The sequence below is a fragment of the Anolis sagrei genome, chromosome 13 (assembly GCF_037176765.1).
Source record: "Anolis sagrei isolate rAnoSag1 chromosome 13, rAnoSag1.mat, whole genome shotgun sequence".
Classification (NCBI taxonomy): domain Eukaryota; kingdom Metazoa; phylum Chordata; class Lepidosauria; order Squamata; family Dactyloidae; genus Anolis; species Anolis sagrei.
The window spans coordinates 2,343,102-2,359,309 of record NC_090033.1 but is presented as its reverse complement, the minus strand read 5'-3'; the positions used below and the strand labels follow the sequence as shown (position 1 = coordinate 2,359,309).

Here is a 16,208-nt window from a genome sequence, read left to right as displayed (position 1 = left end):
TGAGTACTGTGTGTCGTTGGGCAAGTAAGTTTAAAGATGCTGAGGTGGGAGCACATGACTTGTGTGACAAACTAAGAGTTGGACGTCCTGTGACAGCAACCACCGAATTTGAAGCCAAAGGTTGACAGATTAATTCAGGACAATCGTCGTATCACTCAGAGAGAAATTTCAAGCATAATCAGCATTTCACAAGAACCTGTGGGTCACATTATTGCTTTGCTTGGCTATTGGAAGATCTGTGCATGATGGGTACCCAGGATGCTGATGCCTGAAATGAAAGCGCACAGACTTGAAATTTCAAAGAATGGATCTCACCACCATACAACATCCTTCATACAGTCCAGATTTAGCACCGTCTGACTTCCATTTGTTCCCGATAATGAAAGAAGATCTGCGGGGACATTATTATACTTCCGACGTTGAGAGAACTGTGAGACGCTGGTTGCGGAAACAAGCAAAAAGTTGACAGATTGATTCAGGACGATCGTCGTATCACTCAGAGAGAAATTTCAAGCATAATCGGCATTTCACAAGAACGTGTGGGTCACATTATTGCTTTGTTTGGCTATTGGAAGATCTGTGCACGATGGGTACCCAGGATGAGAGAACTGTGAGAAGCTGGTTGCGGAAACAGAGTGTTGACTTCTCAGAAAACTTGTTCATCGTTGGCAGAAATGTATCCAATTGTCTGGTGATTATGTGGGAAAGTGAAGAGCACATACTAAGGATTATTTCTGCGTTTGATTTATTGAAATATTCCCATCCAAACCCAAGTAACGAAGGTGGAGGCATTACCTTTCATTCAACCCTCATATTAGACACAATTGAATATTGCAAAATAAATAACCAAGAAGAACTTGCCCTCTTAAGCCCTCTTAAGCCTTGATGTAGAAAATGCATTCGATAACCTGAATTGGGATTTTCTAAAATTATTTTTGAAAGAATTAGATTGTGGGTACCAATATATAAATGCAACAGACACATTATATGACTGCCAAGAGGCAACAATTATAATAAACTAGCCATCCCCTGTCATGTGTTGCTGTTTCCCACTCTGGGTATATGTGTTTTGTGTGTGTGTGTATATATGTGTGGTTTTGCATATGTGTTGTAATGTAATTTTTGTTTTTTGGCTTTTTAAGTCTCCTTTGCTGTAGTTTTCTAGTGTTTTTTGAGTGATGGTCACTCGCTGGTCTGATAGGTGTCTTGTGTCCAAATCTGGTGTCAATTCGTCCAGTGGTTTTTGAGTTATGTTAATCCACAAACGAAGATTACATTTTTATTTATATAGATTAGGAAAAAAACCATACAGACTTACGAATGAAACTCAAAGTTAGTCTCCAAGATAAGGAATTCTATCAAAATATCCTGGCTCCGAGGAAAAGGATATTTTCGTGTCATTGCAGTTGGCGTAGAGACTTCCGTAGCAAATTCCTGGCTCATTCCCTTTCTAAAATGTATTCTTTCTCCATACAAGTACCTGAAAACTATATATTCCACAGAGAGTTGCCGAAATCAAACGCATACATAGCTCTAGCCCAACATCAATGCTCTCCGCTTCAGGTATATAAGAGTTTCGTCAGACGAACCAGGTGGATCTCCTTGTTGTCGTTGAGCTCCAACTCCCATCTTCCTCCCCCAATGCTGAGATGATGGGGATGATGGGAACCAGAGTCCAAAAATCTCCACTTCGTCTTGCATGCCTTATATCAAAAGATGCCAGAATCCCCCCTCTCCCAAATTCCTAGAAGAAACAAACAAACAAGCCAACAGAAACCCAACAATGGAAGCTGGACCCCATCCACATAAACCCATCCAAAAAGCCCTGAGCAAAGAGGAAGCCAGTCCCAAATTCGGAAAAAAGGGCTTTACAGTTTGACGGCGAAGGATCCCAACGCCGGCTCCTTTATCCTCAAGGAACGAGCTCCCTCTAAAGGTAGCACTTCTGTTACCTGCCAAAATACAAACCAACACAAACAAGAATAATAGAATTAGTTACAAGAGATCCCCAAGGGCCATCTAGTCCAACCCCATTCTGCCAGGCAGAAAACACAACCCAAGCCCTCCCAACAGACAGCCATGCAGCCTTCTGAAGCTCCTTGTGAAGGCCAAGATGAAATGCTCACAGAGGTCTGTAAGCCTTGCTTTGCATCATTACAACTTACTAGCTGTACCTACCACACGTTTCCTCCCTGTTTCCTTCCTTCCTTTCCTTTTCTTCTTTCCTTCTCTACCTCTTTCCTTCCTTCCCCTCTTTTTCTTTTCCTTCCTTTCTCTCTACCGCTTTCATTCCTTTCTTCGCTTTTTTGCTTCCATCCTCTTTCCTTCTTTCCTTCCCCCCTCTTTCCTTCCCTTTTTCCTTCTCTCCTTCCTTCTCTACCTCTTTCCTTCCTCTCTTTCCTTCTTTCCTTCGTCCTCTTTTTTCTTTCCTTCTCTCCTTCCTTTTCCACCTCTTTTCTTTCCCTTCTTTCTTTCTCTCCTTCCTTCCTTCTCTACCTCTTTCCTTTTTCCTCCCTTTTTCTTTTCCTTCCTTTCTCTCCTTTCTTCTTTATCTCTTCCCTTCCTTCCTTCCTTCCTTCCTTCCTTTCCTTTCCTTTTCTTCTTTCCTTCTCTCCTTCCTTCCTTCTCCACATCTTTCCCTTCTTCCTCCCTTTTTCTTTTCCTTCCTTTCTCTCCTTTCTTCCTTCTCTATCTCTTTCATTCCTTCCTTCACCTTTTGCTTCCATCCTCTCTTTCCTTTGTCCTCTTTTTTCTTTCCTTCTCTCCTTCCTTCTCCACCTCTTTTCTTTCCCTTTCTGCTTCCCTTCTCTCCTTCCTTCCTTCCTTCTCTACCCCTTTCCTTTCTTCCTCCCTTTTTCTTTTCCTTCCTTTCTCTTCTTTCTTCCTTCTCTACCTCTTTCCTTCTTTCACTTTTTGCTTCCATCCTCTCTTTCCTTCCTCTCTTTTTTCTTTCCTTCTCTCCTTCCTTCCTTCCTTCCTTCTTTCCTTCCTCCTTTCCTTCTTTCCTTCTCTCCTTTCTTCTTCCCTTTTTCTTTTCCTTCCTTTCTCTCCTTTCTTCCTTCTCTAACTAATTCCTTTTTTTGCTTCCTTCCTCTCTTTCCTTCTTTCCTTCCTTCCCCTTTTTATTTCCTTCTCTCCTTTCTTCTTTATCTCCTTCCTTCCTTCCTTCCTTCCTTCCTTTCCTTTTCTTCTTTCCTTCTCTCCTTCCTTCCTTCTCCACATCTTTCCCTTCTTCCTCCCTTTTTCTTTTCCTTCCTTTCTCTCCTTTCTTCCTTCTCTACCTTTTCCTCCCTTTGCTTTTTGCTTCCATTCTCTCTTTCCTTCTTTCCTTCCTCCCCTTTTTTCTTTCCTTCTCTCCTTCCTTCTCTACCTCTTTCCTTCCTTTCCTTTTCTTCTTTTCTTCTCTTTTTTCTTCTTTCTCTACCTTTTTACTTCCTTCCCCTTTTTCTTTTCCTTCCTTTCTCTCCTTTCTTCCTTCTCTACCTCTTTCCTTCCATCCTTCGCTTTTGACTTCCATCCTCTCTTTCCTTCTTTCCTTCCCTCCCTCTTTCCTTCCTTCTCTATCTCTTTGGTTCCTTTCCTTTTCTTATTTCTTTCTCTCCTTCCTTCTCTACCTCATTCCTTTCTTCCTCCCTTTTTCTTTTCCTTCCTTTCTCTCCTTTTTTCCCTTCTCTACCTCTTTCCTTCCTTCCTTCACTTTTTTCTTCCATGTTTCTTTCTTTCTCGCGTTCCTTCCCTCCCTCTTCCTTCCCTTTTTTCCTGTATCGCCATTTAGCTTCTTTTTTTGTGCATTTTTAAAAACAAGACCAAAAAGGCTCCATCAAGAAACGGATGCTAAGAATACTCACAGGCAAAACAGCAGCCAGGTAAAGCCACACCTGTCGTTGCAATGCAGGTGTGGCCGAGTTCAGGTGCTTGGAAGTTCGGCCCGCTCCCGGTCAGTGTCCTGCGCCCCCCAATCTTTAAGGGACGACGTCCTGGAAAGGGCACGGGATTCTGGGCTTGGCAGGGAATCCTCCATGGCTTCGTGCCGCCAACAACACCAGGAAGAAAGGAGCTTGTTCCGCACGACTCGGGTGCAAAAGACGAACATAATGCAGTTGGCGCCACCTTGGAAGGTGTTCCCAATGCCCTGGGGGGGGGGGGTAAGGGGTTGGGGGGGGAGATAACATAGAAAGGTAAATAAAAAACATAGGCACCTTTAATCTATCTATCTATCAATCCATCCGTCTATCTACTAGGCATGGGCAATCCATGGTTCTAAAGTTCTGGTGGTGAAAATTTCAGAACTCTAACAAAACTTTCAAAATTTCATAATAATTTCATTATTGACCATTTTTATGACAGAACTAATTAGGAACTGTCATTTATAACGAAATTTTGAACTCTAACAAACTTTCAGAACTCTAACAAACTTTCAAAATTTCGTTATAAATGGCAGTTCCTAATTAGTTCTGTCATAAAAATGATCAATAATGAAATTATAATGAAATTTTGAAAGTTTTGTTAGAGTTCTGAAATTTTCACCACCAGAACTTTAGAACCATGGATAGCCCATACCTAGTAGATAGATAGATAGATAGATAGATAGGCACCTTTAATCTATCTATCTATCTATCTATCTATCTATCCATCCATCTATCTATCTACTAGGCATGGGCAATCAATGGTTCTAAAGTTCTGGTGGTGAAAATTTCAGAACTCTAACAAAACTTTCAAAATTTCATAATAATTTCATTATTGACCATTTTTATGACAGAACTAATTAGGAACTGCCATTTATAATGAAATTTTGAAAGTTTTGTTAGAGTTCTGAAATTTTCACCACCAGAACTTTAGAACCGTGGATTGCCCATGCCTAGTAGATAGATAGATGGATGGATGGATGGATAGATAGATAGATAGATAGATTAAAGGTGCCTATCTATCCATCCATCTATCTATCTATCTATCTATCTACTAGGTAGGGGCAATCCATGGTTCTAAAGTTCTGGTGGTGAAAATTTCAGAACTCTAACAAAACTTTCAAAATTTCATTATAATTTCATTATTGACCATTTTTATGACAGAACTAATTAGGAACTGCCATTTATAATGAAATTTTGAAAGTTTTGTTAGAGTTCTGAAATTTTCACCACCAGAACTTTAGAACCATGGATTGCCCATGCCTAGTAGATAGATAGATGGATGGATGGATGGATAGATAGATAGATAGATAGATAGATTAAAGGTGCCTATCTATCCATCCATCTATCTATCTATCTATCTATCTATCTACTAGGTAGGGGCAATCCATGGTTCTAAAGTTCTGGTGGTGAAAATTTCAGAACTCTAACAAAACTTTCAAAATTTCATTATAATTTCATTATTGACCATTTTTATGACAGAACTAATTAGGAACTGCCATTTATAATGAAATTTTGAAAGTTTTGTTAGAGTTCTGAAATTTTCACCACCAGAACTTTAGAACCGTGGATTACCCATGCCTAGTAGATAGATGGATAGATAGATAGATAGATTAAAGGTGCCTATCTATCTATCCGTCTATCTCTCTATCTATCTATCTATCTATCTATCCATCCATCCATTCATCCATCCATCCATCCATCTATCCGTCTATCTATCTATCTATCTATCTATCTATCTATCAGGTATGGGCAATCCATGGTTCTAAAAGTTCTGGTGGTAAAAATTTCAGAACTCTAACAAAACTTTCAAAATTTCATTATAATTTCATTATTGACCATTTTTATGACAGAACTAATTAGGAACTGCCATTTATAATGAAATTTTGAAAGTTTGTTAGAGTTCTGAAATTTTCACCACCAGAACTTTAGAACCACGGATTATCCATGCTTAGTAGATAGATAGATGGATGGATGGATAGATAGATAGATAGATAGATAGATAGATAGATTGATTGATTGATTGATTGATTAAAGGTGCCTATCTATCTATCCATCCATCCATCTATCTATCTATCTATCTATCCATCCATCCATCTATCCGTCTATCTATCTATCTGTCTGTCTGTCTGTCTGTCTGTCTGTCTATCTATCTATCAGGAATGGGCAATCCATGGTTCTAAAGTTCTGGTGGTGAAAATTTCAGAACTCTAACAAAACTTTCAAAATTTCATAATAATTTCATCATTGACCATTTTTTATGATGGAACCAATTAGGAACCGCCATATATAACGAAATTTTGAAAGTTTTGTTAGAGTTCTGAAATTTTCACCACCAGAACTTCAATTTTCAAAGTTTTGTTCGAGTTCTGAAATTTTCACCACCAGAACTTTGTTTTTCAAAGTTTTGTTAGAGTTCTGAAATTTTCACCACCAGAACTTTAATTTTCAAATTTTTGTTCGAGTTCTGAAATTTTCACCACCAGAACTTTAATTTTCAAAGTTTTGTTAGAGTTCTGAAATTTTCACCACCAGAACTTTAATTTTCAAAGTTTTGTTAGAGTTCTGAAATTTTCACCACCAGAACTTTAGAACCATGGATAGCCCATACCTAGTAGATAGATAGATAGATAGATAGATAGGCACCTTTAATCTATCTATCTATCTATCTATCTATCTATCCATCCATCTATCTATCTACTAGGCATGGGCAATCAATGGTTCTAAAGTTCTGGTGGTGAAAATTTCAGAACTCTAACAAAACTTTCAAAATTTCATAATAATTTCATTATTGACCATTTTTATGACAGAACTAATTAGGAACTGCCATTTATAATGAAATTTTGAAAGTTTTGTTAGAGTTCTGAAATTTTCACCACCAGAACTTTAGAACCGTGGATTGCCCATGCCTAGTAGATAGATAGATGGATGGATGGATGGATAGATAGATAGATAGATAGATTAAAGGTGCCTATCTATCCATCCATCTATCTATCTATCTATCTATCTACTAGGTAGGGGCAATCCATGGTTCTAAAGTTCTGGTGGTGAAAATTTCAGAACTCTAACAAAACTTTCAAAATTTCATTATAATTTCATTATTGACCATTTTTATGACAGAACTAATTAGGAACTGCCATTTATAATGAAATTTTGAAAGTTTTGTTAGAGTTCTGAAATTTTCACCACCAGAACTTTAGAACCATGGATTGCCCATGCCTAGTAGATAGATAGATGGATGGATGGATGGATAGATAGATAGATAGATAGATAGATTAAAGGTGCCTATCTATCCATCCATCTATCTATCTATCTATCTATCTATCTACTAGGTAGGGGCAATCCATGGTTCTAAAGTTCTGGTGGTGAAAATTTCAGAACTCTAACAAAACTTTCAAAATTTCATTATAATTTCATTATTGACCATTTTTATGACAGAACTAATTAGGAACTGCCATTTATAATGAAATTTTGAAAGTTTTGTTAGAGTTCTGAAATTTTCACCACCAGAACTTTAGAACCGTGGATTACCCATGCCTAGTAGATAGATGGATAGATAGATAGATAGATTAAAGGTGCCTATCTATCTATCCGTCTATCTCTCTATCTATCTATCTATCTATCTATCCATCCATCCATTCATCCATCCATCCATCCATCTATCCGTCTATCTATCTATCTATCTATCTATCTATCTATCAGGTATGGGCAATCCATGGTTCTAAAAGTTCTGGTGGTAAAAATTTCAGAACTCTAACAAAACTTTCAAAATTTCATTATAATTTCATTATTGACCATTTTTATGACAGAACTAATTAGGAACTGCCATTTATAATGAAATTTTGAAAGTTTGTTAGAGTTCTGAAATTTTCACCACCAGAACTTTAGAACCACGGATTATCCATGCTTAGTAGATAGATAGATGGATGGATGGATAGATAGATAGATAGATAGATAGATAGATTGATTGATTGATTGATTGATTAAAGGTGCCTATCTATCTATCCATCCATCCATCTATCTATCTATCTATCTATCCATCCATCCATCTATCCGTCTATCTATCTATCTGTCTGTCTGTCTGTCTGTCTGTCTGTCTATCTATCTATCAGGAATGGGCAATCCATGGTTCTAAAGTTCTGGTGGTGAAAATTTCAGAACTCTAACAAAACTTTCAAAATTTCATAATAATTTCATCATTGACCATTTTTTATGATGGAACCAATTAGGAACCGCCATATATAACGAAATTTTGAAAGTTTTGTTAGAGTTCTGAAATTTTCACCACCAGAACTTCAATTTTCAAAGTTTTGTTCGAGTTCTGAAATTTTCACCACCAGAACTTTGTTTTTCAAAGTTTTGTTAGAGTTCTGAAATTTTCACCACCAGAACTTTAATTTTCAAATTTTTGTTCGAGTTCTGAAATTTTCACCACCAGAACTTTAATTTTCAAAGTTTTGTTAGAGTTCTGAAATTTTCACCACCAGAACTTTAATTTTCAAAGTTTTGTTAGAGTTCTGAAATTTTCACCACCAGAACTTTAATTTTCAAAGTTTTGTTAGAGTTCTGAAATTTTCACCACCAGAACTTTAGAAACACCGTAGAAGCAAAGCAACAGCGCCCCCTAGTTTTGTAAGTACTTCAGAACCATTGAGAACCACGGATTGCCCACGCCTACTATCTCGCTATCTAGGTCAAAATATGCATGTTTGTTTGTCAATTTGAAAGGGGAAGCCTTGCCTTTGTTTGTGTTTGTGTGTCTCATTGTATTGTAACAAGGGATTGAATGTTTGCCGGTATCTGTTTACACTGTAATCTGTTCTAAGTCCCCACGGGCAGAAGGGCAGAATATAAATAATAATAATAATTATTATTATCCAGAGAAATGTGTACGAAAGCCAGAGCTCGGGTGTTCTCATTAAAGCGGTGAGCTCCAAATATGTTTCCCATCCCATTCAGCCATTCATGCTTCAGTGTAGATGTGCCAAGTGAGTCCTCTCCTCTTATTTGGTGACAAGACTCACGTGGAGTACCACCAGCAGCGGGTTCTGGACAGCCGGGGAGCCGCAGAGTGTCAACACGAACCGGATGGTGCTCCAGATACGAAGGAAAATGAATATAACGGGGATCAAGACCAACTTCTTATCCGCGACGGACGTCCGAGGCTGGGAGTCTGTCGCCCTGGACAGAATCGGCCGATATTCCGAAAGCGCGGCATGCTTCGAAAGGGAAGGAGAAGAAGCTTTGTGACAGAAAATAACCAATAACAAGTGAAGAGAGGAGAGCGGGCATGCTCAGCACATGGCAGAATGGTGCGCATGCGCGGGCAAGAGAGAGCATGGGAGGCTGGAGGGAGGTTCACAACAGTGAGTCCCTTCAAGGCATTCTGTGTAGGAAGTCTGGCCCAATTTTGTCCTTGGTGAGATTCAGAATTCTCTTGGATTAGAGGTGAACTATAAATCCCAGCAACTACAACTCCCAAATGTCAAGGTCTATTTTCCCCAAACTCCACCAGTGTTCACATTTGGGCATATTGAGGATTCGTGCCAAGTTTGGTCCAGACCCATCATTGTTTGAGTCCACCATGCTCTCTGGATGTAGGTGTGCCAAGTTTCGTACACTTCCATCATTGGTGGAGTTCAGAATGCTTTTTGATTGGAGGTGAACTATAAATCCCAGCAGCTACAACTCCCAAATGTCAAGGTCTATTTTCCCCAAACTCCACCAGTGTTCACATTTGGGCATATTGAGGATTCGTGCCAAGTTTGGTCCAGACCCATCATTGTTTGAGCCCACCATGCTCTCTGGATGTAGGTGTGCCAAGTTTCGTACACTTCCATCATTGGTGGAGTTCAGAATGCTCTCTGATTGTAGGTGAACTATAAATCCCAGGAACGACAACTCCCACATGTCAAGGTCTGTTTTCCCCAAGCTCCACCAGTTTTCACATTTGGGCATGTTGAAAATTCATGCCAAGTTTGGTCCACATCCATCATTGCTTGAGTCCACAGTGCTCTCTGGATGTAGGTGAACTACAACTCCAAAATTCAAGGTCAATGCCCACTAAAGCCTTCCAGGATTTTCTGTTGGTCATGGGAGTTCTGTTTGCCAAGTTTGGTTCATTTCTATCATTGGTGGAGTTCAGGATGCTCTTTGATTGTAGGTGAACCTGAAATCCCAGGACCTACAACTCCCAAATGTCAAGGTCTATTTTCCCCAAACTACACTAGTGTTCATATTTGAGCATAATGAGTATTCACTCCAAGTTTAGTCCAGATCCATCATTGCTTGAGTCCACATTGCTCTCTGGATGTAGGTGAACTACAACTCCAAAATTCAAGGTCAATGCCCACCAAAGCCTTCCAGGATTTTCTGTTGGTCATGGGAGTTCTGTTTGCCAAGTTTGGTTCATTTCTATCATTGGTGGAGTTCAGGATGCTCTTTGATTGTAGGTGAACCTGAAATCCCAGGACCTACAACTCCCAAATGTCAAGGTCTATTTTCCCCAAACTACACTAGTGTTCATATTTGAGCATAATGAGTATTCACTCCAAGTTTAGTCCAGATCCATCATTGCTTGAGTCCACATTGCTCTCTGGATGTAGGTGAACTACAACTCCAAAATTCAAGGTCAATGCCCACCAAAGCCTTCCAGGATTTTCTATTGGTCATGGGGGTTTTGTATGCCAGGTTTGGTTCAATTCCATCGTTGCTGAAGTTCAGAATGCTCTTTGATTGTAGGTGAACTATAAATCCCAAATGTCCCAAATGTCAAAGTCTCTGGATGTAGGTGAACTACAACTCCCAAACTCAGGGTCAATGCCCACCAGTATTTTCTGTCGGTCATGGGAGTTCTGTGTACCAAGTTTGGTTCAATTCCATCCTTAGTAGACTTCAGAATTTGCCTTGATTGTAGGCAAACTATAAATCCCAGAATCAGGACTCCAAAGAAGCCCAGGAACAGGTCTAAAAACCAAGATACCAAGAATTTATTTGGTTAGGCTGTTGTTGTTGTTGTTGTTGTTGTTGTTGTTGTTGTTTCCTTATGGCAAAGAGGGAGTAGAGAAATGTATATTCCTGTCCTTGCTCTGCTGTTGAAGAGAGGAGGACCGTATCTGGTTACCTGTCAATCAAAGAGATTAGTCTATGGAGGCAGCTGTCGGATGACGCGTGGTAACTGGATCCGGCGTAAGCCACCACGTTCCGTGCCGGACATTCCATGCCAAACCTTTCTTCCAGGGCCAACCCATGACTTTTTGCTGCCAGAGACAACCTTTCGCTGTCAAATCCTGGAACTTGTAGTTTTACAAGGTGCTGGTGCCCTAACAAATGACAACTCCCTGAATTTTGTATTATACACCCTTGGGCTCCCGATACCTTACTTTTCACAAGTGGATCCTGTGTCTTTCCTGCAGGGTTGTAGTTGCTGGGATTTATAGTTCACCTACCTAGAGAGAGCACTGTGGACTCAAACAATGATGGATCTGGACCAAACTTGGAAGGAATACTCATTATGCTCAAATATGAACACTAGTGTAGTTTGGGGAAAATGGGCCTTGATATTTGGGAGTTGTAGTTGCTGGGATTTATAGTTCACCTACAATCAAAGGGCATTCTGAACTCCAGCAACGATGGAATTGAACCAAACCTCGCACAGATAACTCCCATGACCAACAGAAAATCCTGGATGGCTTTAGTGGGCATTGATGTTGAGTTTGGGAGTTGTAGTTCAACTACATCCAGAGAGCATGGTGGAATCAAACAATGACCAAACTTTACACAAATACCCAATTATGCCCAAATATGAACACTGGTAGAGTTTGGGGAAAATAGACCTTGACATTTGTGAGTTGTTGTTGCTGGGATTTATAGTTCACCTACAATCCAAGAGAATTATGAATCTCACCAAGGACAGAACTGAGCCAGACTTCCTACACAGAACCCCCCATGCCTTGAACACTGGTGGAGTTTGGGAAAAAACAGAGCTTGACATTTGGGAGTTGTAGTTGCTGGGATTTATAGTTCACCCACAATCAAAGAGCATTCTGAACCTCACCAATGATAGAATTGGGCCAAATACATCACACAGTCCTAGATGCTTGGGAAGTGTTCGACTTGTGGAGTTTGGGAAAAATAGAGCTTGACATTTGGGAGTTGTAGTTGCTGGGATTTATAGTTCACCCACAATCAAAGAGCATTTTGAACCTCACCAATGATAGAATTGGGCCAAATACATCACACAGTCCTAGATGCTTGGGAAGTGTTCGACTTGTGGAGTTTGGGAAAAATAGAGCTTGACATTTGGGAGTTGTAGTTGCTGGGATTTATAGTTCACCCACAATCAAAGAGCATTCTGAACCTCACCAATGATAGAATTGGGCCAAATACATCACACAGTCCTAGATGCTTGGGAAGTGTTCGACTTGTGGAGTTTGGGGAAAATAGAGCTTGACATTTGGGAGTTGTAGTTGCTGGGATTTATAGTTCACCCACAATCAAAGAGCATTCTGAACCTCACCAATGACAGAATTGGGCCAAATACATCACACAGTCCTAGATGCTTGGGAAGTGTTCGACTTGTGGAGTTTGGGGAAAATAGAGCTTGACATTTGGGAGTTGTAGTTGCTGGGATTTATAGTTCACCCACAATCAAAGAGCATTTTGAACCTCACCAATGACAGAATTGGGCCAAATACATCACACAGTCCTAGATGCTTGGGAAGTGTTCGACTTGTGGAGTTTGGGGAAAATAGAGCTTGACATTTGGGAGTTGTAGTTGCTGGGATTTATAGTTCACCTACAATCAAAGAGCATTCTGAACTTCACCAACGATGGAATTGAACCAAACTTGTCACACAGAACTCCCAATAGCAACAGAAAATACTGGAATGGTTTGGTGGGCATTGACCTTGAGTTTGGGAGTTGTAGTTCACCTACATCCAGAGAGCACTGTGGACTCAAACAATGGTGGATCTGAACCAAACTTGGCGTGAATATTTAACATTCCCAAATGTGAATACTTGTGGAGTTTGCGGAAAATAGAGCTTGACATTTGCTGGGATTTACAGTTCACCTACAATCCAAGAGAATTATGAAGCTCACCAAGGACAGAATTGGGCCAGACTTCCTACACAGAACCCCTCATGCCTTGAACACTGGTGGAGTTTGGGGAAAATAGAGCTTGACAGTTGGGAGTTGTAGTTGCTGGGATTTATAGTTCGCCTACAATCCAAGAGAATTATGAATCTCACCAAGGACAGAATTGAGACAGACTTCCTACATAGAACCCCCCATGCCTTGTACACTGGTGGAGTTTGGGGAAATATAGCTTGACATTTGGGAGTTGTCATTGCTGGGATTTATAGTTCACCTACAATCCAAGAGAATTATGAATCTTACTAAGGACAGAATTGGGCCAGACTTCCTACACAGAACCCCCCATGCGTTGAACACTGGTGGAGTTTGGGGAAAATAGAGCTTGACATTTGGGAGTTGTCATTGCTGGGATTTATAGTTCACCTACAATCCAAGAGAATTATGAATCTTACTAAGGACAGAATTGGGCCAGACTTCCTACACAGAACCCCCCATGCGTTGAACACTGGTGGAGTTTGGGGAAAATAGAGCTTGACATTTGGGAGTTGTAGTTGCTGGGATTTATAGTTCACTTACAATCAAAGATCCCCTTGAACCGTACCAACAATAGAATTGGGCCTCCCCTTGGCTGACAGGCCAAATATCCCCAGAACCCGAGCTAACATTTGGAGCACCACCATGAATAACTCCCTCAAAGGCACCGGATACTAACCGCTCGGTTGATGTGCTTCTTAATGAGGAGGTAGAAGACGGGGAGTGTCACGTAGGCCAGGATTTCCCACATCTTCCCCGCTAGCAGCATCCAAAAGACCCGGTCCTCCGAACTGATGTCGATCCAGCACCAGCCGACAGAGACGTCGGAGGCATCGTAGCCGATCTTCTTCAAGCCGACCGCTGCCACCGTGATGATGAGCGGGACGCCCCAACTAGAGAAGACAGAGCGGGGAGGTGAGTTGGGTTAAGAAGACCTTCAATAGAGAGAAACCCACTGAAGAAGCACTGCCTGAACATCAAGCAAAAAATAGGTGCTAGAAACAACATCATACGAAAGCTGACTGGCACAACCTGGGGATCACAACCAGACACAGTGAAGACATCTGCCCTTGCGCTGTGCTACTCTGCTGCTGAGTACGCATGCCCAGTGTGGAACACATCTCACCACACTAAAACAGTAAGATGTGGCTCTGAATGAGACATGCCGCATTATCTTGGGGTGTCTGCGCCCTACACCACTGGAGAAATTACACTGAACCACCTGACATCCACCGGGAAGTAGCAGCCAATAGTGAAAGGACCAAGGCAGAGACATCTCCAGCTCATCCCCTGTTTGAGTATCAGCCAGCACGTCAACGACTTAAATCAAGACATAGTTTTCTTAGATCTACAGAGACACTTGATGGAACATCCCAGCAAGCGAGAGTCCAAAAGTGGCAGGCCCAAACCCAGCACCTCAATCCATGGGTGATACCAGACGAGAGACTCCCCCCTGGGCACACAGAAGACTGGGTGACTTGGAAGGCGCTGAACAGACTGCGCTCTGGCACCACGAGATGCAGAGCCAACCTTCAGAAATGGGGCTACAGGGTGGAATCCTAGGCATGCGAGTGCGGAGAAGAGCCAACCACTGACCACCTGCTGCAATGCAACCTGAGTCCTGCCACATGCACAATGGAGGACCTTCTTGCGGCAACCCCAGAGGCACTCCAAGTGGACAGATACTGGTCAAAGGACATTTAACCAAATACCCAAATTTGCAAAATCTGTGTGGTTTTTTTTCTTTTTCTTTTTAATCTGTGTGTTTGTTTTGCTCTGTTAGAATTGTAATACAATTGTGTGGTTGCTGATGACACGATAAATAAAATAAGCCCAATTGTAGCCACCTCTAGGGGAAATGCTTTCGGTCAGCACAGACAAACAAACCAAACTCTCAGGCGCTCTGCCAGACTGCAAGAGAGACTGATAACAGAGTCAAGGCTGAAAAGAAATCCGTTCCTGGCCATTTGGGATGTAGAGTAGATTAGGGGATACAAGTGCCAAGTACAGAATTCGTAGCCAGACGAAGCAACATTGGAATTGAGTCAAGACTTCTTCTCAGGTCCCTGGAAGCCTTGCCTTGCATAGGTTCCTGTTAGGCCTGGGTAACAACGCAAAAATTTGTTTCTAAAATCAATTTGTAATTGGGGGGTTTTTTTGTTTCGATATTTAAAATAATTACAAAACTTTCCCAAAAAAAAGTTTCGGTATTTACGAAATTTCATAAATATTTACAAAACATTTTGTAAAGATGGCGCCCTTTTTTTTTCAATATTTTAAAATATTTTTTAAATTTAATTATTAATTTAGTAGAATAGGGATTAATTATTATTAATTATTATTAAGGAGGGAAAGCAGGCACTCACTCTGGCGGGCCCTCTCGCTCGCCGCTCGCTCGCCCCTCTCGCTCCAGCAGACAAGAGTTCTTCCTCCCACCCTGAACATTATTCCACACAGATATATCACCTCTGAGGATGCCTGCCATAGATGTGGGTGAAATGTCAGGAGAGAGTGCTTCCGCCCCTCTCGCTCGCCGCTCGCTCGCCCCTCTCGCTCGCCCCTCTCAGCAAGCATCGGCAGGCGGTCATCTTACGTATTTCCGAAATGGACGGAAATACAAAATATTTTGGCGCCTGCCGTTTCGATATTTAAAAACACTTCCAGGTTAAAAAAAAATGTTTTGTAATCGTTTCGTAATTCAAAAATTAACGAATTTTTTAACGAATTACGAATTAACGAAACGAATTGACCAGCCCTAGTTCCTGTGCTAAGTGCCTTGTTTGATTCATGTTCAAGTTTGGGGGTTTTACCTTGGAAGTTTCAGTATTTGTTTACATGAACTCTGATGGACTGTTTCCTGGACTATTTGTTTGTTTATTTATTTATTTATTTCGGTTTCTTCTACCCCGCCCTTCTCACCCCGAAGGGGACTCAGGGCGGCTTACAAAGGCACAAATTCGATGCCAACATCACATGGAACTGGACAGGGGGAGTGTGTCCCTGTTAGTTCTACTGGACCTCTCAGCGGCTTTCGACACCGTCGATCACGGTATCCTTCTGGGTCGCCTCATGGACATGGGGCTCGGGGGCACTGCTTTGCAGTGGCTCCGATCCTTCCTTGAGGGACGGACCCAGAAGGTGTTACTGGGTGACACCTGCTCGACCCCACAACCG

General features: G+C 41.1%; 1 protein-coding gene across 1 annotated transcript in view; it reads right to left on the bottom strand.

Moving 5' to 3' along the window:
- Positions 1-1,266: 1,266 nt before the first annotated feature.
- Positions 1,267-16,208, bottom strand: part of GPR157 (G protein-coupled receptor 157) — a 31,710-nt gene continuing 16,768 nt past the window's right edge. The window contains exons 2-5 of the mRNA XM_067472969.1: positions 13,714-13,927; positions 8,930-9,124; positions 3,849-4,132; positions 1,267-1,952 (exon numbers count right to left, since the gene is read on the bottom strand). Coding sequence (XP_067329070.1) covers positions 3,908-4,132; positions 8,930-9,124; positions 13,714-13,927 — 634 coding nt within the window. The 3' untranslated portion in view covers positions 1,267-1,952; positions 3,849-3,907. The remainder of the gene's footprint in view (positions 1,953-3,848; positions 4,133-8,929; positions 9,125-13,713; positions 13,928-16,208) is intronic.